A 22,827-nucleotide genomic window follows, 5' to 3' on the forward strand; every position below is an offset into this window, starting at 1 on the left:
TAGAAAAAAATATTTAATTTTCTTTGAAAATACTTGCTAGACCTGAAAAATTCAGGGCATAAGGCTTATGAAGAAAGAAGCAGCTTCTGTCCAGGCAAGTCTTACTCACCATGGAATTTTTTGCAGCTGCCCCATAAGAATCTGATGGTTCCCAGCGCTGGAACGACAATGAGAGGGGATGGACAGGGAATATCCACTGTCCTTTTTCATTACATTTGAGAAAAGACAAGCTGCATAAACAAAAGCAGAAGAAAACAACAGGCCACGGCGACTATTCGGGGCACGGGGGCAGGACATTGGTTTCTGGAGTCAAGTAGAGCACCCAGAGAAGGATTTTGTCTGATTGCCAGTACAGGAATTCGACTGAACAGGAAAACTGAGAAAATATTCAATGCTATAATTACCCAACTCAAATCACAGTAACTTTAAAGTGTATCAGATTGATTTTTTTCCCCTCTTTTTTTTTTTTATTCCAATATTTTCCAGTTCTACACCTTTTATTATTTTGAAAGTCCAAAAATATAGGAAAAAGTCAGTCTTAGGTTCTTTTTATTTTCAACTGTGTATGTCAGAGATAGCTTTAGAACAAGCTAACATTACTGTGGTTCAGGTGTATGCAACTGGTACAGTTCAGTAGTACATAAACAACTCTAAAACAAATGCACCATAGAACTTAAATTACCAAAAATAAACAATATTGAACTATGTAGGGCAGCAGGTAAAAACAATTACCTGTAGGTCTTGCACACTAAAAGAAAAATACCTACTTATGATTGAAATTATGAAGTTCTACTACAGATTATTGAGATATGTTACAAAGAAAAAGAAACTTGAAAAGTTGTCGTCACATTTTGGTTTTGTTCCAGTGATGTACAGTCACATGAAATCTTACATCAGTTTTTCATGAAATTAACATCTGTTTACTTTAACTGCAGTATTTCATGAGTTCATGATAGTTTTTTTGGTGTGGTTGTTTGTTTGTTTGTTTTTTAATTTTTGAAAAACTTGCATGTAAAAACATTGAAAGTAAAATAAGGTTGCAGGTTGTTTACAGATTCCTTATGGATTATAGGAGTAAAAGCAGTCAGGAAGCTGCAGTGTTTTTAACATTGGTAAACAAATACTGGATTAAAGTGCAACAGTCCTTCTGACAGCACACCTGCTCCCTGCTGAAAGGAAAACTCTTCCTCTCTGCAGAGAAGTGAAGAAAAAAAAAAAATTCAGTGTCAGGGTTGTTTCTCTCTGAAGTCAGTGATGGCCTTCCAGAGCGTGCATAGCATTCCTCCCCTGCAAAAAAAAAACACAAATCAGAGAGATGCTCAGCTACAAAGACACTCTTCAGCCCGACAGAGTTCCAGTTTAGGTGCCTTCTGACTTTCTTGCTCTGGTTTTCACCAGTGAAATCGAGTGGGAAGGCTGATCAAAGGTGAAATTCAACACACGATACACAAAGAGGGAACAGAGTCCTTTGCTGATTACAGTACAGGGCAATCTTTCCACTTTCCAGATGCCTGCTGTCTGGAATTCAGACTTCTGGTCCAAAGGACCTGTGTAACCCCCCGGCAGAACTTCCAACATTGTGAAAGTGTTGATTATGAAACAATCTTACCACCTGCCTTTTTTTTTTTTTTTTAACATTTTTTATTTAGTTACTTATTTTTAAATTGCCTGGGCACACACACAGAGCGTTTGATAACTTCTGGTGTTTCTACCCAAACTTGGTTCTGCAGTGACCCACCCACAGGCCATGATTAGCTGAAATCCAGTGTTAGTTTTGCAGTCCAGGAGTAGTATTCCTGAAGTTCTGATGATGATAAACTACAGAAACTTTCACTATCTCAACCTTTTAAAATAAAAACAAAGCTCTAACGCGAAACCCAGTCTCTCCAGCTGTAAGGTGAAAGTTTAACTTTAAAATTTTCCAATTGCTTTCCTTTACTAGAAAAGCTCATTTTAAAAATGTAAAAAAATATCAGGAATGCATCAGGACACAAATAGATAATGGAAAGTGTTACTTATTTTAAATTCTAGTAAATAGAGGCTCAGTATCAGTTATTTTCTCTTGTAACAGCACGGTCTGTTTCACTTTGAAGCCTTACCTCAGTCTCAAACATTTCAGGTCATCTCGTGTAACATAGCAGAGAACATCCATTAACGTATAGTCTTCAGCCAAGAACTACCAAAAACAAACATACAAAAAGTCTAAATGAACATTTTGTTAGAAATATAATTTAACTTCTTAAATTTTAGATACCGACCGCCCTTAAGGATAGAAGTTTTAAGTTTAGAAGACACTTAAAATCGGGCCACAATGCAACAAATTAATCCACATTGTTTCTAGAAATACAGTGAAACTACTTTAACTTTTAGCACAATCTGAAAGGTGTAATGCTTTTACAGCTACTCAAAACTGTTGCCAACAGGCCTTTCTGTTGTTATCACTGATACCTCAGAGTGACTGACTTCAACGAACACAAATTAGAGCCTAATTAATGCCACATTTCATCCACCAGGAAATGAAAAACACCAGTCAAGCCCTACGTTTTCAAAAGTGGCATCTAAATTTGATGTGCTTGAATCTTGAGGAACCTTTGATCGGATCTGTAGGAGTGCTAACTGCATGCAGGTTTTTCTGAAGTCAGCTGAAATTCTGAGATGCTCACCAGCTCTAAAATTATGTAATTTTTGCTGCAGAGCAGACTTCAGGAAATTTCCCTTCAACACAGTTAGCTAAGGCTGAACGTGTACCCTGTATCCAGGGTACATTCAGCAGCAACTGCTGCAATGTGTTAAAGACACTGAAAAATTATCAACCAGAGCAATACTCTCTATTTACCAGGGTATTTTATTCCCTTATTCCTAATTTGATACAGGAATTATTAACAATACTGCATTTTAATTAAGACCTTCGTATTCGCGGCTTTTTCCTGTCCTTTGGAAACAAGTTCATCTCTCAAAATGGGCTGAAGAAATTGAAAAGGTTTGGTGTCTTCTTGCCTGGAGTCACCAAAGAGAGGGTGTGAAGGGGATCATCGTTACCTTGTTGATAGTGGCCTCATCAGCCCCGTGAAGGCTCAGCCAGTTGATGAGATCAGGGTCTTCGGTCCCCGCGCCGGCGGGATGACGGTGACACACAGACAACCCAGGAATATCTAAAACAAGCATTTTTCAGAACAAGGTTTTGTGTTGCCAAAGCAACCTCTCTTGTCGTTTTTTTGACTGCTGAAGCACTTTCTCCAGCGAGCTTCCCCTTCGAGCTTAGAATACCAGTATAATAAAGAGATATATTTCTATATTGAATATACAAATATTATACATTTATACCAGTATAAATAAAGATAAGTGTCAATTCCCAAAGCACACGCTTAATTCCAGTTTATAGCCAGTTATACACCAATTACTCTACTTGGTCAGGGATGGAGTTAAAGTACTGTGAGCACTGATACAGATGTTTTCTGTGCTCTTCAGAAAACGACTTTTCCTAGTACAAGGCACATCAGTTTCACTGTTTCTACCCTAAAGCTGTTGCACCAATTTAACTAAACCGTTCACAGTGTAACTCCTGTAATTGGTGCGTGGGCAACGCCTGAGGATCGAGGATCAGGTGCTTTTGGAAAGCAACACTTCTTTGATGCACATTACACTGAAACATCAAACTGCATTAGCACTTCCACCTTCCCCAGGGCAGGTACATATGTCAGACTCAACTTCCCTCAGTGAGCTTTAAGTTGTATTTACATCTCGCCAATTAAATCCTCTTGAACTTTCCGTGTAACAACTGGACCAGTCTGTAATTCAGAAAATACAAACCTAAACCTACTAGATTATCCTCTTTACAAATAATATTTATTCTGTAGGATGTGAGCCCTGCACTCTTCCACAATCAAAAATATTTAAATCGTACCATTCTTTGTACACGATTAACCAATTCAGTCGTTTGTTTTTGCAACGTACCTTATTACTTCAAAGCAAATCCTACCAGGAGCAGCACAATAAAGCATCTCAATAAAACTCAAAAAACTCTCAAAAAAATAACTCAATAAAAAGAACAGAAGTTTAACTGCCACTGTCTTCACCCGTAGGCAGTATGAAACTTTCCTCTGAAAGCTCTTCTCACTTACCTATTGGCTGTGACCTAAGCCGCAGGTTTCGGATCTCTTGATCTTTTTCTTCTATAGCTTGATGTAAGAGGACTTGAAATTCTCTCTCCTTTTGAACCAACTCCTCCAATAACCTGAGAAGTTAACAGAAAGGAAGTACGCATTCACTGAAGTTCTACACTTAAACTAGAAACTACCTTGACCAAGATAAGGACAGACTTTCATAGGAATAGATTTATTGTGATCCATAAAGACATAAACATTTACTGGTTCTTAAAGCTATAGCTCTTAAAAAAAAAAAAGCCTAAAACACACCAGCCTCCATATACACAGAATCACAGAATCTTCTAGGTTGGAAGGGACCTTAAAGATCATCTTGTCCAACCGTCAGCCTAACTGACAAAAATAGACACCCACACAACAAACAAGGAGCATCATCACTAAACCAGACCTCCCAGCACTACATCAACCCGTCTTTTGAACACCTCCACCCAACGTACAGGTGGAATGGTACAAAATTTCGGTGAAATTTCTACAGCCAGCATTCTGTTTTTAAACAAAACTGTTTAATTGAGAGGAACAAATGTCAAAGTGTTTCATAAACCAAGGGCCCAACTTCGTGCCATAATCCTTTGTGAGGAGAAATGCCAGTTCACCTCTCTCCAGGAGACCTTTTCAAAGGTATGGCAAGGGTGGAGTTGGGATGGAAATGAGGTGAAAACTTATGGCTGCAGTTCTTAAATGTCAAAAATAAGTTCTCAGCCACAAAAGGGCTTTCCCTCATCTACCAGGCACTACCCTCCCATCCTATATGAAGAGTGAGAAAGGAGGAGGCAAAATACCTTGTGTAATTCAAAGCAATTACATCTGAGAATGTCAAGAAGAAACAAATTGGAACCCATGTCTGACTTCCTTCCCAACACAAACCCAGAGAGATTGAGTGCTCAGCACATTTCGAACCGATCAAAGGCAAAGAATCAATGGAAAATTAGTTTCTGAAACTGCTGCAATTTGTTATTTTAGAAAAGTGTTTTAGTAAAAAGGAGGACTTGGGGAAAATATATATTCAGGAGCTTGGACGTGGAGAACACACTCATAAACCTGTCACTGACTTCTGAGTCTTAGGAAGTCCTGCCTTGAAAGAATTGCAGCACCTTCACCCCTTCCTCAAAGCCTTTGTCAGCCTGAGAACTATGCAATAACTGTTCTATTTTGGTATGATTTTGTTTCTTTTTTTTTAAATTTTATTTATTTATACAGGTTAAGCACTGCAATTTTTTTCCTGGGTTGAAAAAGGCCTTCGGGGCCAATAAAATAATCCACTATTCTCTCTTGATAAGCTTGCTGCTTATGTCAATAAAGCTTTAATTAATCCTTACACAAATACTGCTACTTTATTAAAACTAGTACCATCCAATGAATTACTCTAATTATGGCAAAATTCTTGGGCGCATTTAAAAGTGAAGTGAAATATAACATTTTAATTTAAATTGGAACAGTAATTACAAAGAATGTTCTAGCAGCACAACAACTGTCTTACTGAAGACATGGTCAGGGTCATAGTCAAAATTTACTGAGGTCAGTAGGAAATTCAATGTCACAAATCAGATGCTGCAAAAGCTAAAATATCAACTTTAAACAGACCATCTGGTATATTTTAATGACAACAAAATTATATAGAAAATTATTTGGATAAAGTGATGGAGACAGAGATTTGCCTCTGACATTTGCTAAAGAAAAAACCCAAAAGAACCACTTCTCAGGTTAAAAGTAGAATATGTGTGTTTCTGAGAAAAAAATCCAGTATCCAAATTTCTGGCTTATTTCTTCCTTTAAACGACACACCTATTTTTTCCCATCTTTCTCTGTTGAACTGAATGTGTTTAATAAAAAGGTAATGCTTCTGTAAGCACAGATCCTGCTGCAGTGAATTCTGTGCACAGATCTGAAGCCCTTTCCTTGTGGGGTTGGCGTGTGGCTGTTGACTCGCTTGAGTTCATCACCCAAGAATAACTATAGAAAGGAACAGCAAGTTCTGCCCTAATGGAAACAAAACACAACACCATTCATCAGCCATACGCGGCGTATGAAGGAGAGAAAAAGCAGAAGCTTGGCAGCAAGCTCAATTCTTTCAGCCCTTCCTTGAAAGGGCACCTGAAATCAAAACTGACCTTCACTTGCATCACTGTTGTTCTGAAATGAATAAAACTAATGTAAGTGATCAGCCACGATGAGCATCGTTTAAATGAACAGCTTGCAGTACTGTGGAATTTTGATAGTGTGGATTTTTGAGAGCAGCCCTGAGGAGAAGGACCTGGGGGTGCTGGTGGACAAGAAGCTCAACATGAGCTGGAAATGTGAGCTGGCAGGACAACTACATCCTGGGCTGCATCAAGAGAAGCGTGGCCAGCAGGTCCAGGGAGGTGATTCTGCCTCTCTGCTCTGCTCTGGTGAGACCCCAACTGGAGCACTGTGTCCAGCTCTGGAGTCCTCAGCACAGGAAGGACATGGACCTGTTGGAACAGGTCCAGAGGAGGCCACGAAAATCATCAGAGGGCTATGCGCTGGCAGGACAACTACATCCTGGGCTGGATCAAAAGAAGTGTGGGCCAGCAGGGCCAGGGAGATGATTCTGCCTCTCTACTCTGCTCTGGTGAGACCCCACCTGGAGCACTGTGTCCACCTGTGCAGTCCTCAGCACAAGAAGGACATGGACTTGTTGGAACAGGTCCAGAGGAGGCCACGAAAATCATCAGAGGGCTGGAGCCCCTCTGCTGTGAGAACAGGCAGAGAGAGTTGGGGTTGTTCAGCCTGGAGAAGAAAAGGCTCTGGGGAGACCTTAGAGCCTCTTCCAGTCCCCAAATGGGGCTATGGGAGAGATAGAATCATAGAATCATAGAATTGCCCAGGCTGGAAGGGACCTCCAAACGAGGGGTAATGGTTTTAAACGGGAAGAGTGGAGATTTAGATGAGATCTTAGGAAGAATTTTTTAACTGAAAAAGGGGAGATTCAGATCAGATACCAGGAAGAAATTCTTTGCTGTGAGGGTGATGAGACACTGGAGCAGGTTGCCCAGAGAAGCTGTGGCTGCCCCATCCCTGGAGGGGTTCAAGGCCAGGCTGGATGGGGCGTGGAGCAACCTGGTCTGGTGGGAGGTGTCCCTGCCCATGGCAGGGGGTTGGAACTGGATGACCTTTAAGGTCCCTTCCAACCCAACCCATTCTATGATGCTGTATTCTAGCACATGTATTTTAAAAGTGAAACTATACGTGCTGTCACAAAGTAGGCCAGTGTCCCCTGATGTCCAGGCTTACCTGTTTGTCTCTAATTTCAGCCTGCCCAGCTGGACACTCAGTGACCTGTGAGCAGCCTGGGAGTCGTGGGACACCGTCGAGCTGAGCGTGCTGACACCTGAGGTAGCTACTGCATCTTCCATCACGATGCAAGGCTGCCGGATCGTTTGATTCTGAGGCTGTTCATCTTGATCTTCTTCCACTTCTATATCGTCTTGATCCGCTGTATCACTCTCAGATGCAAGACTAAAATGTGGCCTCAATTCTATTAGTAGCAGAAAAATATAAGAAAAAAAAAAAACTTTAAAGATGTTAAACATTAAAACAGAAGGAGACCTAAGTGACTATTTACAGCTCATCCTACAGCTTTGCTTAAACCAGACCTGAAATTTCTGTAGCTAGGGAATTGGTATTAGGTTTTTAAGACCACTCAGACCATATCAGCATCTTATTTTATGCTGATTATTATTCAACCTATGGAATGTTCAAAAGCTCTGAAAACCCCAAAATTTGGATGAATAGGATTCCAGATCTGGCTAGCATTTCATGCCAGATCGTGCTGAAGTATTACGTGCAGCAGAAGTCCTTCTTTTTCCCATTCTCAGTGGTTTGTAATTTCTTATGTGTCTAACTTGAAGTGTTTTATTAAACAACCAACCATTATTTTTTCTTATATCCAGCTATTCCTGTTGTTGTTATTCCGGCATATTTAGCACTCTCTCATTATAAGAACATTGTGTTTACCAAAAAATATATATATAAGGTATAAAGAGGAAATAACAAATGGACCCCTTTCCCGACAATTAAAAGCAGCACATTTCCCTTCTGCTCATCAGAGAATCCTGCCCATTTCCTAACGATGCACATCCACAAAACCACAGATATAAAGCTATATCTGAACTCTGCTTTGTTATTCCCTCTTTAAATTACCTACCAGAGCTTTCCAGATATGCAAGATACGCACACAAGATCTTATACTCCTACAAAACTTATTATTGCAACAACATCTGCTTGTTAATTCTAACCATTTAATATAAATCTTTCTTCCTTCCTTCCTTCAATTGTGGTTTCTGGTTGCTGAGCAGTCCCCTTAGTCTCCTCACCAAAACACACTTTTTTTTTTTTCCTGAATCACAGTTGGTTTTTGTCCTTTCTGCTGAAGAACTAATGAGTACATTGCTCTTCTTTACAAAAGGGTTCCTTTTGGATTCCTTGAGCCATTTCATCTCTTTTCAATGCTAAACAGTATTTTCAGCCTTGAAAAAGGTAAGATCAACAGAGCCCGGCTTCCTCTAGATTAAAGAAAGCAGATCTATTATATCTATATTATATGTACTCAAATGTTGCTAGGTAAATATGTCTGAATTTGCTTTGAACTTCTGCATCACGCTCATAAGAAGTTCATTTTGCTGTTCTTCATCACCAGGCAGTACAACTACACAACATCTAACCCTTCCCACTCCTAAAACACCCCATAACTTTTAGAAGGGTTAAGGCCAGAGATAAAGCTTCACCTCATTCATAGAATGGAAAAAAAAAAAAAAAAAAAAAGAAAAAAGAGTGAGACAAAGGCAAGGGGAAGCAAGCAGGAGGAGGGTAAGGTAATTGGGGAAGAGGCAGATGATCAGGGCCTGAAAGCAGTAACAGGACACAGAGGCTTTTGTTTAAGCTTCACCATGTAGAATTAACACTGATACTGAGCTGTATGGGGAAGAAGAGTCTATTTAAGGAGGAATTCTACAGCACTCCTGTTATACAGCAATAAAGAGTCTGTTAAAGGTGTCTGGCATTCTAATCAAAAGACAGGTTTTCCTTCTAACTCGAAAGCAACACAGAAACCCTATTTATGCCTCGTTGGTTGTGCTGGGGATACGGAAAACACCAGGGAGAACAGGAAGAGCTCTGATTTTCCTTGGAATTTTCAGATCCCCTTGTTGATAATTTAAGACAACCCACCGCAGAAAACAGGAACAGAAGTATTTTGCTTCAGACTTAAAGCATTAAGTTTCACCATTAATTCCAGTGCAGGGAACAGGGGAATCACAAGCTTAGAAGTTAAGGAGCAGCAGAGAAACTAACTCTGGAAATAGGTAGAGTATTAACAGAAGGGGCCACAGTTTCTTCTACACAGACTTCTTCCCTCAGCCCAGCCATGCATTCTACTTCCACAACATTCCAAATCCAGTATTCAAACTTCAGGCATGGCACATTTTAAAATTATTTCCATTTTAAACACCTTCTGACCAGGAGCCAGAGAGACTTCCGAGTGTTCCAAAAAAGCAGATAATTAACCTACACTTTGTAAAACAACTTCCAAAATCAGCACATGCTGGCAAGTGATCTGTCCTTCCGATTTCAGGAGGTAGCACTGTGCACCTCCAAAAAACATCAGGCCCCAGAGCACCTCAGCCTACTACTGCTCGCTGTGTTGCAGAATTGCTTAGGATTACATATCCTGGAAAAAGGTGCTTTCCAAAATAACTTGGACAACTTGCCCTGGTGAGGCATTCTGGGCTCCCCAGTTCAAGAAGGTCAAGGAACTACTGGAGAGGATACAGCAGAGGGCTACAAAGGTGATGAGGGGCCTAGAACATCTCTCTTACAAGGAGAGGCTGAGGGACTTGGGTCTTTTTAGTCTTGAGAAGAGAAGGCTGAGGGGGGATCTGATCAATGCCTATAAATACTTAGAGGGTGGGTGTCAAGAGGAGGGGGCTGCTCTTTTTTCAGTGGTGCCCAGTGACGGGACAAGAGGAAATGGGCACAAACTTGAACATAAGAAGTTCCATCTAAACATGAGGAGGAACTTCTTGACTTTGAGGGTGGCAGAGCCCTAGAACAGGCTGCCCAGGGAGGTGGTGGGGTCTCTGTCTCTGGAGACATTCAAAACCCTCCTGGAGATGTTCCTGTGCAACCTGCTCTGGGTGGACCTGCTCTGGCAGGGGGGTTGGACTAGATGATCTCCAGAGGTCCCTTCCAACCCCATAGCATCCTATGATTCTGTGACAACACACTGATTAGTTTTTGAGTTGCAAAACAGACAGTGAACAGGAAAAAGGCTACCACTAGTAAGAGAAACATCGTAATCGCAGCTCTAAAGCATGTTTAAGGAGATCAGCTAATAAATATTTGCTGAGCATTAAGAAATTACTCACCTGGGACCAGAATGGTGATAGCAGTCTGCACAGCTTTTCTGATGATGCTGTCCAATGCAAACATCCAGTGTGGCTTGATGTTATGATTTCGGAGAACTTTATTGACCTATGAACAGAGAATTTGGTTCAGATATCCCACCCCCAACTTAAAACTATAATATATGACATATACTTAACACAAGTTTACACACTTTTTGCCCTTCTGATGCTCTCCCTCATGCCTCCAGGAGGGAGTGAAAACTCGACTGAATTGGGGCTTTCCTCTACCCACCAAAGAACCTACATCCCCTCAGTCCTGTTGCCAATGGCCACGAGATGGCACTTGGACACCGTGCTTGGACTGGGGTGGTCTGTCAGCAGGTGCCAGGGGAGCCTGCCCTGTGTCCCACACCTGGGCAACACCTGCTTCATCGCCCCAAAAGGCTGGCCCTGAGCCCTCCCAACCAACACAATTCCTTGCCATACTGACTGCTACCAAAAGACTGACATTTGTCCCAGTCCTGGAGGGGTTCAAGGCCAGGCTGGATGGGGCTTGGAGCAACTTGGTTTGGTGTGAGGTGTCCCTGCCCAGGGCAGGGGGTTGGAACTGGGTGACCTTTAAGGTCCCTTCCAACTCTCACCATTCTATGATTCTATGAATTATTCTTCTAAAACAAAAGCCCAAGAGCTCTAGTAAACATTTTATGGGTTCATATTAAAGAAACTTTAAAAGTAAATGTTAGTGGTATTTAAAGATTTTGTATGTGAGTACCTTCTTGTTCAAATATATAACTGGGCTGGAGCACCTCTCTCATGAAGACAGGCTGAGAGAGTTGGGGTTGTTCTGCCTGGGGAAGGGAAGGTTCCAAGGAGACCTTATAGCACCTCCCAATACCTAACAGGGACTACAGGAGAGATGGGGAGGGACTCTTGATCAGGGAGTGGAGCCATAGGACGAGGGGTAACGATTTTAAACTGAAAGAGGAGAGATTTAGAAGAGATCTCAGGAAGAAATTCTTTCTTGTGAGGGTGGTGAGATACTGGAAGAGGTTGCCCAGAGAAGCTGTGGCTGCCCCATCCCTGGAGGGGTTCAAGGCCAGGCTGGATGGGGCTTGGAGCAACCTGGTAAGGTGGGAGGTGTCCCAGGTCTTTAAGGTCCCTTCCAACCCAAACCATTCAACAATTCTGTGATATTTTTAGCTCTGTGCAGCCTATTTAAGTACTGAAGAAGCACAATGTAACTTTGTCAAGAACACAACAATCCACAGTAATGTGATTTAGCTATTTACGTTACAGCACAAACCTACATTTTCTTGCTTGCTCCGATGCGATTATGAAGTGTTGTTACCCGAGGTGACCTTATTAAGACCCGAGAACAAGGGAACTACTTTCCCCGACTTTTAGCACTATCCCAGTCTCTGCAGTATCTGAGGTCTTGATACTGATCTGGATTTCAGTCTTCTACTGAAATCTACAGAAATCTAACGCGCTTCCAAAAGAATTAAGCCTGGGCACATATAAAGCAAAGTCTTTCGTGACCTTATTAAGACCCGAGAACAAGGGAACTACTTTCCCCGACTTTTAGCACTATCCCAGTCTCTGCAGTATCTGAGGTCTTGATACTGATCTGGATTTCAGTCTTCTACTGAAATCTACAGAAATCTAACGCGCTTCCAAAAGAATTAAGCCTGGGCACATATAAAGCAAAGTCTTTCTTTGAACTTCCTGTAGGTTATCTTTGTTAAATAATAGAGAGACAGTAATGAGACAGACATATATCAGTTAAAACCCAGCAAATTGTAATGATTAAGTTAACAGAGGAGGGGTAAATTCTTTACGGAAAACAACATGACTCGGGCAATTACCACCAAACAACCAATGCTCAGCAATATTTCTATCAGAAAAACAACCCAGATATTTTTACTTCCCCCTCCTCATTTTTTTCTTGACCTTGTATGTTTAGTTTTTTCTTCCAAGTGTCAAACCAGCATGACCAGGAGGCTAAGTAGAATAGAGAGCTGAAGTGTCCTCAAAGCGAAGACGCAGAGAAAACTTTGATTTGTGAAAACCTCTCTTTTAAAGATTCATTTCACACATTAGAGATTTTTTTCGTAAACAGCATCTAATCCTTGTCAGTTTAGTCTATGCAACAAACAGTTTACACGCTGTGCAATCCTTCCTGACAGCTCTTTCACTTGCCAGAGTGCCCCAGGTTTAAATGTTAACAAAATTATCCACCTCAAATGCCTGCTTGGATTGTCGTTTCATTTTTACTACATGACTTCAGTCTGGACAAGTGATGCCCAGCACAGCTGCACCCTCCCATGCTGATTCTTCATCTTAAGCACTAAGCCTAATTGCTTGTGAACCAACATTTAAATACAGAGCTTAAGAAGAAAAAAACATTTGTTTTCAGTAAACTAGCTATTTAATGGGTATCCACGCGTGTGCTTGCTTGCTGTAGCAAATCATAAATTTTGCATTAATTATTGATAGAAAAGTAACCTATTTTTCCCATCCTTCTTATCCGTCTTATTATAAATTGAAATGAAGATGTGCCTAGTTTGGCAGAAATTTGCTGCTACCCAAAAATGCTAGAACAACTCAATACAATATTACAAGGTTGACAGACTACTATTGGAGACACAGGGTGGTTTAATAGATTAGTTTCTAAGAGAAGTCAACATCATGAGATCTGCATTTACACAGGATAAGCCTGACATTGACTGTTGGTCTAATATACCAGAAAACCCTCCAAAAGGAGATTTATTTATTTTTTAAAAGGCGTGGCTGCTTTAGTATGATGATGTCAAGTTTATACAAGTATGCTGAACCTTCTACACCTTTAATCAGCTAAATCATAGAATCATAGAATCATTCAGGTTGGAAGAGACCCTTCGGATCATCAAGTCCAACCATCTACCCTACTCTACAAAGTCCTCCCCTACACCATATCCCTCAGAACCCCATCTAAACGTCCCTTAAACACATCCAGGGATGGTGACTCAACCACCTCCCTGGGCAGCCTGTTCCAATGCCCTATCACTCTTTCTGTGAAAAATTCCTTCCTAATGTTCAATCTAATCCTACCTTGTTGGAGCTTGAAGCCGTTCCCTCTTGTTCTGTCGTTAATTACCTGTGAGAAGAGACCAGCACCAACCTCTCTACAGTGTCCTTTCAAGTAGTTGTAGAGAGTGATGAGGTCTCCCCTCAGCCTCCTCTTCCCCATAATAACCAGGCCCAGCTCCTTCAGCTGCTCTTCATATGATTTGTCTTCCAGGCCCTTCACTAGTTTCGTTGCCCTCCTCTAATCCCAACTGTTGTCTTCAGGGTCCGTGTCCTGCTCAAAGGATCACATGGGAACCCCACCAGGTCATGGCTCTGGGCTGGGGTTTTGTTATCACAGGTTCAAAGCCTTAAAATATTGTTGTTTCAGTAACCCTGGGTGGAAGTTAAGGAAGTTTTCTTTGCTTCTGGCTTCTAGGTGGGGGTTATTTGGGGGGGCAGTTTTGTGCACACAGTTCTTAGTAAAAACGACCACTTACAGCATCTTGAAAGCCGAAGAGCACGAGCTGCACTTGACTGATACCGTGGCTGTCGAAGTCTAACTCCAGCTTCAGCTTTGACAGAGTGTTTGCGATGATTTTGCGATCAGTGGACCGTACGAACTCTCGGAGGCTGGAAACAAGCGTGGTGATATGTTCCCATTTTAGTTTGGGTTCTTCAGCTCCCTGGTAGAGGAGAGAAAGAAATAGTTTTGATGGCTGTTTGGACAGTGGATTTTCAGAAATTCTACTGCGATGGTTAAGGGAAAGGTGCAGCTGCACGTCAGGTAATGGACCAGCAGCACAGAGCTCCACCACTGGCCCCCTGGAAATGCACATTAGCACAGAATAACAGAACAATATGGGGTTGGAAGGGACCTCTGGAGAGCATCTAGTCCAACCCCCCTGCCAAAGCAGGTCCACCCAGAGCAGGTCCACAAGAACACGTCTGGGTGGGTTTCAAAGATCTCCAGACAAGGACACTCCACCACCTCTCTGGGCAGCCTGTTCCAGGGCTCTGCCGCCCTCAAACGAAAGAAGTTCCTCCTCATGTTGAGATGGAACTTCTTATGTTCAAGTTTGTGCCTATTTCCTCTTGTCCTGTCCCTGGGCACCACTGAAAAAAGACTGGCCCCATCCTCTTGACACCCACCCTTTAAGTATTTATAAGTGTTGATCAGATCCCCCCTCAGTCTTCTCTTCACCACATTAAAAAGACCCAAGTCCCTCAGCCTATTCATTATCTGACGAGCAAGTAGTTGGCTTCATTTTGTATGAATTCTGACAAGCAAGTAGTTGGCTTCATTTTGTATGAATTGCTGAAATATATGTGCACGCTATTGTCTATGTCTCCTTGTACAGGAGTGAAAATATAGGTATATGTGCACACTGCAGTCTATATGTCTCCTTGTACAGGAGTGAAAATATAGGAATAAATATAGCGTGCACTGAATACTACAAATTACTCTTAATTGCAAACAAACACGTACTTTGCAGTGCCTCTAATTTCAGAGTGCCTCAGAGACAACATGCAAAGTCCCACAATAGCATTTAAAAGAAGGGATTAGTCAAAGTTCCGCAGGAGGCTCAGAAAGAGACTAGTTCTTTCCCACATAATTTCCCTCGATACGGAACTTGGTCTGCAAATTTCTCACCTTTCCATTATAAATATTCATATGCCTATTTTTAAAAGCTTTTGTGTTTTTGCATGAGCTACCAAAGTAGCAAAAAGCTCAAAAGCATTCATCAGAACAACCAGCATAAGTAACTAGGAAGCAGATGACTGTATTTACCCTCTAGAGTTATGCCAACTGAATATAAATTTCAATTCCAAATGTGAAAATTAAACCACAGACAGAAAACCATACTAGCTGTTCAACATGAAGTATTAGATGTTCATTCTGAAGGCAGTTAAGTAATTATTTATACAGACTAAAGATGTCTAACATTGATTTCCGTAACAGAAGGATACACGGTGTTTGGTTCTGTTGTATTTGCCAGTTTTATGCCATGAATATTACAGTTGGCCAGACATCAAGAACTCTGTTTGCCAACAATGTTGAGGTTTTAATTATAGTTAACCAATTGTGATCAGGATGAAACAAAGACAATTTGATTATTTTACAGAGAGAGAAGCTAAAAAAATTGAAGAAGCTCTAGAGCTGTCAAACGTTCCACTGACTAAAGCACCCACCTCTGGGGCAAGAGATCCCAGCCCCTGATCCTGATCTTCTTTGATTTCAAGAATTCACCCCAAGATTGGCTATACTGAAGTGAATCCCTCACTCTGTCCTGCAGCAGCTCACCTCCTTTTCATGTAAATAATTAAAAAGCCATTGGAGCAGAGAGGTGGACACACAACACACTGTAGCCCTGGACTAGAAGATCCAAGGCCATCAAGCCATGCTGGTGACAGGGCAATCAGTATGGCTCCCTAATAAGGAACAGCGACTATTTTGGGAGGGTCACCCTCCTCTCCTAGCCCCCACACCCACTGACTCTGTTGAAACTGTTTTTATTGAAAGCTTTTGTGAAGGGAAAAGCACTATCAAAGCCTACGTCCTGATGAGGCCTAACAAGCAAGTCAGGCTTCCATCTATTGGTAACTTTTTGCATTTCAGCAGGACGTAACAAGAAGCCAGCTCAACTTCCCTGTAACTGCAGTTATCACCACTTGCTGGTGGTTTAAGTAAATTTCCTGCTCTTTGACCAGGATCCCTCTTTCAAGGGAAAAAACAGTGTTGGGGAGTGAGGGTTCTGCATCCTCTTGAAGGGCAGACAGTTCTGTCCATGTGTGCTCTGAACTCTTTGGGTCTACAACTCTGCATCTCTCTGCTCCTGTCTTGGGCTGAGGAAGGCAGGAAACACCAAGCACCCTCTCTGGATCTCGTGATTTGTGTTCCAGCCTCTCACAATGGCTGATTAATCCTTTCATACACACGCTAACAACTGTGTCTGTTATAGCAACGCTCTAGCCAAGCACAGATCACAGGCACCTCTCTTACTGCCTTCTATTTTAACACTTTCTATAGTTACCAGGACAACTGTGGTAACCAGTTGTGGTCCCCAACCTCCTCCCACCAAGAGTTAGATCCTCCTCCCCTAACCCCCACTCTGTTGAAACTGTTTTTATTGAAAGCTTTTGTGAAGGGAAAAGCACTATCAAAGCCTACGTCCTGATGAGGCCTAACAAGCAAGTCAGGCTTCCATCTATTGGTAATTTTTTGCATTTCAGGAGGATGTAATAAGAAGCCAGCTCAACTTCCCCTTAACTGCAGTTATCACCACTTGCTGGTGGTTTAAGTAAATTTCCTGCTCTTTGACCAGGATCCCTCTTTCAAGGTAGAAAACGGTGTTGGGGAGTGAGGGTTCTGCATCTTCTTGAAGGGCAGACAGTCCCATCCACGTGTGCTCTGAACAATTTGGCCCTACAACTCTGCATCTCTCTGCTCCTGTCTTGGGCTGAGGAAGGCAGGAAACACCAAGCACCCTCTCTGGATCTCGTGATTTGTGTTCCAGCCTCTCACAATGGCTGATTAATCCTTTCATACACACGCTAACAACTGTGTCTGTTATAGCAACGCTCTAGCCAAGCACAGATCACAGGCACCTCTCTTACTGCCTTCTATTTTAACACTTTCTATAGTTACCAGGACAACTGTGGTAACCAGTTGTGGTCCCCAACCTCCTCCCACCAAGAGTTAGAAGCTCTTCTTATTGGTATGGCAGCAATTTGCCATTACATTAACCAAAGCACATGCATAAGAATCACATGAGCTTGCATCAGTTTCTAAACAGTACTATCTTTAGACGATGAGTTGTCACATTTTATACAAACACATTTTAGACCAGCAATACTTCGCCTTGAGAATGGAGTGAGTCAATTAACTCCTAACACACACACACATTACAAACAAGAACAACAAAAACCATGTCATCCAATTAGGGTGTTGCAACATTGAGCGGTGTGGTCACGACCTGTAATTCATTCAGTGGCATCCTGAACCGATAACGTCACCAAGAATCAATCCCAAAAAGGAGTGCCAAGAGGTCATTCTGCAATTATCTGGTTGTTTGCTGTAGCTCCCACTGTTACTCCATCTTCCCTCCCCTTCCATATGTGCTCCCAGATGCTGTGAGGAATGGCTGTAATTTATTTTCTCCTTACCCCCTTCTTTTTCCCCTTTTATGGCTGCTGGCTAGAAGGCAATAGTGTACCATTCAGCCCCATTTTCTTCTGAAGTGTTGACCTGACAGCCTCAGTAAGTCCCATTTGAAAGTCACTGGCAAAATATCTCATGAAAACTTGTTTTTCTGTTGTCTGGTCAGCACTAATATCCAGGTATACATATAGCATTTACAAACACCACCAAAGGCTTATGCAATGCAGCATAACCAATTCTAAAGACTATTTTTAAAGCTCCAATAAAACAATAAATAATGAAATCCTACATGGTGTATGCTTTCTAGGTTAATTACACTTTATTTTTTAATTGCTTTACTATGTCTAATTTAGAATCACAGAATCATGGAATGGTTAGAGTTGGAAGAGACCTTAAAGATCATCGAGTTCCAACCCCCTGCCCTGGGTAGGGACACCTCCCACCAGACCAGGTTGCTCCAAGCCCCATCCAGCCTGGCCTTGAACCCCTCCAGGGATGGGGCAGCCACAGCTTCTCTGGGTAACCTCTTCCAGGGTCTCACCACCCTCACTGGAAAGAAATTCTTCCTAACATCTAATCTAAATCTCCCCTCTTTCAGTTTAAAACCATTACCCCTCGTCTTATTGTTACACTCTCTGATCAAGAGTCCCTCCCCATCTCTCCTACAGCCCCTTTAGGGACTGGAAGGCCACTATAAGGTTCAAAAGTTGCAGGTAATTGCAGATAAGTCTTCAAATTCCACAAAATTTTTGCTGCCTTCTGAAATTACTTTACCTGAGCCAAAGCTTCCATCAAGTTTCTCACCACCTTCTCTTGGTCCTCAGTTAATATCCTGTGAAGGGTGGCTCTCCTTTCACTATCCTTCTTCAGCATGAAAAACCCAGAATCTTTCTCTTCAGGGGAAGGAGGTGCACTGTGATCCTCAAAGTGTTCATCTGGGATGCTGAATGAAAGACACTCAGTAAAAACAAACTTCATCAAACCCACCCCAATGCACACGTTCCCAATCTACTGTGTAACATAAATGCCAGGTAGCTCTTTACCTCAGAAAAAGAGACCGGATCCCCTTCCCATCTTTCTCTCCGCAGGATTTGGCTCTTGTTTTGAAAGAGAATGGATCAATTTTTAATTCTGTATCAGGTGAGACAGAGCCATATTCACTGCTGCTACTTGTATCTTCCACCAGCACAGGGACAGGTAAGGATATACTCCGAAGATACTCTGCTTGTATGGGAATATTCAGAAAATAGAATTTAATAGTGCCATCACAGTTCTGAAGTGAAAAAATTATTCTTTCAGATGAAACAGACTCCAGTTTTCCCCCACGCCAAGACAAAACAGTAAAAACAAAATTGCCAAACAACTCCAAAAGCGTATTCTTCTGGAATAGAGTGACCCTTTGGTTATGCTTTTATTCAAAAGCTTCCTGAGATACAGAAATGCTCTTTGTAAGTTCATTTACAGAACTTCACCACCAGAGTGAATGTGGACCTTGTATCAGCAATATGCACTTTCAGCAGTAACCAAATGTTTCCACAGGGTAAGTCATCCAAGCACCTTCCAAAATCTTAATTTATGTGTGTATATAAACATGTTATTTATATACACAATACATGAAAGTATATATACACTCTAAGACATGAGAAACACTTCTTTATCAGATTATTTTGTACAAGTCTAATTAGTTCATGGTCTTTGACTAATAATAAACACGCACGTTAAGTCAGAACTTTTGTTTTTAAATCCAGAGCACACATTACTGCTGCAAAATAACTATTCATACCTACTTCATACGTGCATGTTTCAAAACATACTTTGATAACAACTCAGCATGAAGATAATGATGGGTTTGCTCTGTTTCCCCCACCCCCAGTTCATTTCTGGAAAGAGATGAGTTATCCTGTACCCAGATCTGACAAGGGGCCTCAAATACATTCTGCTTTGTTCAACTACACAATTTAGCCTAATAAAAATCTGTTTCTCAGTCATCCAAGCACCTTCCAAAATCTTAATTTATGTGTGTATATAAACATGTTATTTATATACACAATACATGAAAGTATATATACACTCTAAGACATGAGAAACATTTCTTTATCAGATTATTTTGTACAAGTCTAATTAGTTCATAGCCTTTGACTAATAATAAACACGCACGTTAAGTCAGAACTTTGTTTTTAAATCCAGAGCACACATTACTGTTGCAAAATAACTATTCATACCTACTTCATACGTGCATGTTTCAAAACATACTTTGATAACAACTCAGCATGAAGATAATGATGGGTTTGCTCTGTTTCCCCCACCCCCAGTTCATTTCTGGAAAGAGATGAGTTATCCTATACCCAGACCTGACAAGGGGCTCAAATACATTCTGCTTTTTTCAACTACACAATTTAGCCTAATAAAAATCTCTGTTTCTCCACAAATTTTGTCTCTATTGCTCCTATAAAACAGGCATTCAATTTCCTGCTCAGATTTCCACTAAAAGGTCCTATTTATTACCCACCTGCCTGGACAATTAAGCCATAGTCTGGTAGGATTACAAATAGGAGTTTAAATCTGCACCATGAATTCGAGGTTCCTAACAGAGAAAGGTCACTTATTTTCATAATTGGGCCCACTTCTCCTTGGAGCACTTTAGAGTGAAAAATTGTACCAGAACAGAACCCCAGTACCTACACAGTTATGTTTTGATAGAGAAGCATGTTAAAACTCACCGTTTGTGTTGGCTGAAAGAACTGTGGGAGAAACACAAAGAAAAAAGAACTTTAAGTGTGCTAAAAAGAACAGGAAATAAGCATAGTCTAAAGGATAAATTTCTTCCCTTTTTTATGGACTAGCTGGACTCTCCTGTCTGCAATCCTTAAAAGTGTAATTTATTGTGATTTAAAGTTAATTTTAATATGGGAGATGATGGTGGAAACCACATTAAAAGCGATCATCCAATGCCATCTCCTTTACCTTGTACTTTTCTTTCTTTTAGGTATCACTCTAAAAATACATAGAAGATATTTTCATATGTATGTATGCACACCCATAGGAAATGTCACTTACACCTCAAAACTCCTTTGTTACTTTCCCTAATTTACAATACTAAAGGATATGAGTACGTGGAACAAAAATAACATATTTCATGTACATTTACTATGGGACAAAGATTATTTTGCTGATGTAGAAAACCCTCCCTGAGGCTCGATAGTGTGTTCTAACCTTACACAAAATGGGGAAACTCACACTCATGGAAACATTCTTTGAATGAAAACACAGGCAAATTAAAAAAAAACAAACAAACAACCACACACAAGTTGCATAAAACCATAAAAAGACTTTTAGAAACCTTATCAAAAATATTTATATAAATCACATACGTAACAGAATTCGGCTACTTCAGTGTTTCTGCAGGAAGCTGCTGGGATTTATATAAATCACATACATAACAGAATTCGGCTACTCCAGTGTTTCTGCAGGAAGCTGCTGGAAGAGAAGGTTACAACGGGGCGTTCGCTGGGATGGAGATCTGTTGTGCTCACCTTAAAAACTAAATCAGCAGCTTCAGGCAACAGCAGAAAAATTCCACATCGAGTTTAGCAACACCTACCTGAGAGCTTTGATGGGGACTTCCTTTTTTTGCTTGAAACCTTCAGGAATTCATCTATAAGTAGATCGTGAGCAAAAGCTCGTTTGTCGGGGTCTGGTTCAAAGCATCGCAATATGAAAGCCTTGGCTTCTGCAGACATGGATTCAGGAATCTCTGGGTGTATTTTAAACATTCCCACCTGAGAAAAATAAAGGGAGAAACAATGGCCTACACTGTTCTTTTCCCAAACATTAAATAGCATCAGAAAAGTGTTTAGGTAATAAAAGCCGTATGTTGTTCTCAACTTTTTATATTCTCTTTCTGTAACTAGTTTAATAATTCAGGGGAAAAAACCCAACTATTACAAACTGTGGAAACAATTACATGAAAAAAACCCACAATTGTAAGTAGAGGCTCTGGCAAAGCAGAATGCTTCCCATTTTTAATTATTTTTTTTTGTTTTCAAACACCCAACTGCTGTTGCTCCATCACTGTCTCCAAAACCACACAGCGCTCCCGCTCAGCTGCATCAGCTCATGCTTCTTCACCTCCTCACCACCCAAGCATCTCCTTTAGCTTCTTCTCCTGCAGCCCCTACCTAATTCTGACTTCTCCAGAGTAGTCCTAAGATTTCCTGTGTTTACAAACACCCGTCTGACCTTAAACATAGCGGCTTGAGGTTCTCCCAGTTCATAAAACGGGGGCTTCCCTGTAGCCATCTCAATGATGGTGCATCCCAGAGACCAGATGTCTGCAGCCTTCCCGTAGCCACGTGGCCCTTTGTCTATGATCTCCGGTGCCATGTACTGAAGGGTACCTGTTGGAAACACTCATTTTTTTTACTGAAGTGCACTAACGATCCTTTAGCTATCCATTTGCATACCAGGGACAGAATCACTGGGGTGTGAGCAATATTGGGAGAGTTAAAAAAATACTGGTTATTCAAAATTCAAAGATTTCCATAAGCATTCTACATAAAACTCAAAATAATATTAAAAATATTACTTGTGCTAAAAACATCTGATATAATCTACTGATCTAATGGTATCACTTTTCAAAGCCAATGACGTTCATTAAGAGGTTTCAGTGAGCATTGGATCAGATGTAATTTTAATTTATTGCATTAAAGATTAAGATGAAAATAAGGAAGGTCACTCTGAATTCCATCCAGAGAGGAAAAGGAAGTGAAACCTGAAAATCTGAACCTAAAGCAGCGGGTGAGATGAACACCTTTTCTGAATCAACCCGACCCATCATTCTGCATTCTGTCCCATTTAAAGCAGAAATGGAAGAGCAGAGGCTGGAATTAAAATAACAGCCCCTTCTTGTTTTCTGTAATTATTTAATGAAGTGCCACTGTGTAATTTAACATCCAAATCAAATTATCAAGCAGAATGAGAGTCAGGTCAATGACAGACTCTGCTGATAAGTGATTCTGCAGATGAAGCCAGGGTGCCCAAGCCAGTCATGAAAGAAAAATGGAAGATAGCCTTCCATCAGTGTTGTCACAATCAG

At 41.1% G+C, this 22,827-nt stretch overlaps 1 protein-coding gene across 1 annotated transcript in view; it reads right to left on the reverse strand.

The window, feature by feature from the left end:
* Positions 1–532: 532 nt before the first annotated feature.
* Positions 533–22,827, reverse strand: part of MAP3K5 (mitogen-activated protein kinase kinase kinase 5) — a 150,939-nt gene continuing 128,644 nt past the window's right edge. Inside the window, exons 19-30 of the mRNA XM_014956153.1 lie at positions 21,972–22,129; positions 21,334–21,511; positions 20,453–20,473; positions 18,776–18,953; positions 18,507–18,675; positions 14,071–14,256; positions 10,547–10,652; positions 7,416–7,659; positions 4,122–4,234; positions 3,040–3,152; positions 2,100–2,176; positions 533–1,287 (exon numbers count right to left, since the gene is read on the reverse strand). Coding sequence (XP_014811639.1) covers positions 1,227–1,287; positions 2,100–2,176; positions 3,040–3,152; positions 4,122–4,234; positions 7,416–7,659; positions 10,547–10,652; positions 14,071–14,256; positions 18,507–18,675; positions 18,776–18,953; positions 20,453–20,473; positions 21,334–21,511; positions 21,972–22,129 — 1,604 coding nt within the window. The 3' untranslated portion in view covers positions 533–1,226. The remainder of the gene's footprint in view (positions 1,288–2,099; positions 2,177–3,039; positions 3,153–4,121; positions 4,235–7,415; positions 7,660–10,546; positions 10,653–14,070; positions 14,257–18,506; positions 18,676–18,775; positions 18,954–20,452; positions 20,474–21,333; positions 21,512–21,971; positions 22,130–22,827) is intronic.

The sequence above is a fragment of the Calidris pugnax genome, unplaced genomic scaffold, assembly GCF_001431845.1.
Source record: "Calidris pugnax isolate Ruff unplaced genomic scaffold, ASM143184v1 scaffold302, whole genome shotgun sequence".
Classification (NCBI taxonomy): domain Eukaryota; kingdom Metazoa; phylum Chordata; class Aves; order Charadriiformes; family Scolopacidae; genus Calidris; species Calidris pugnax.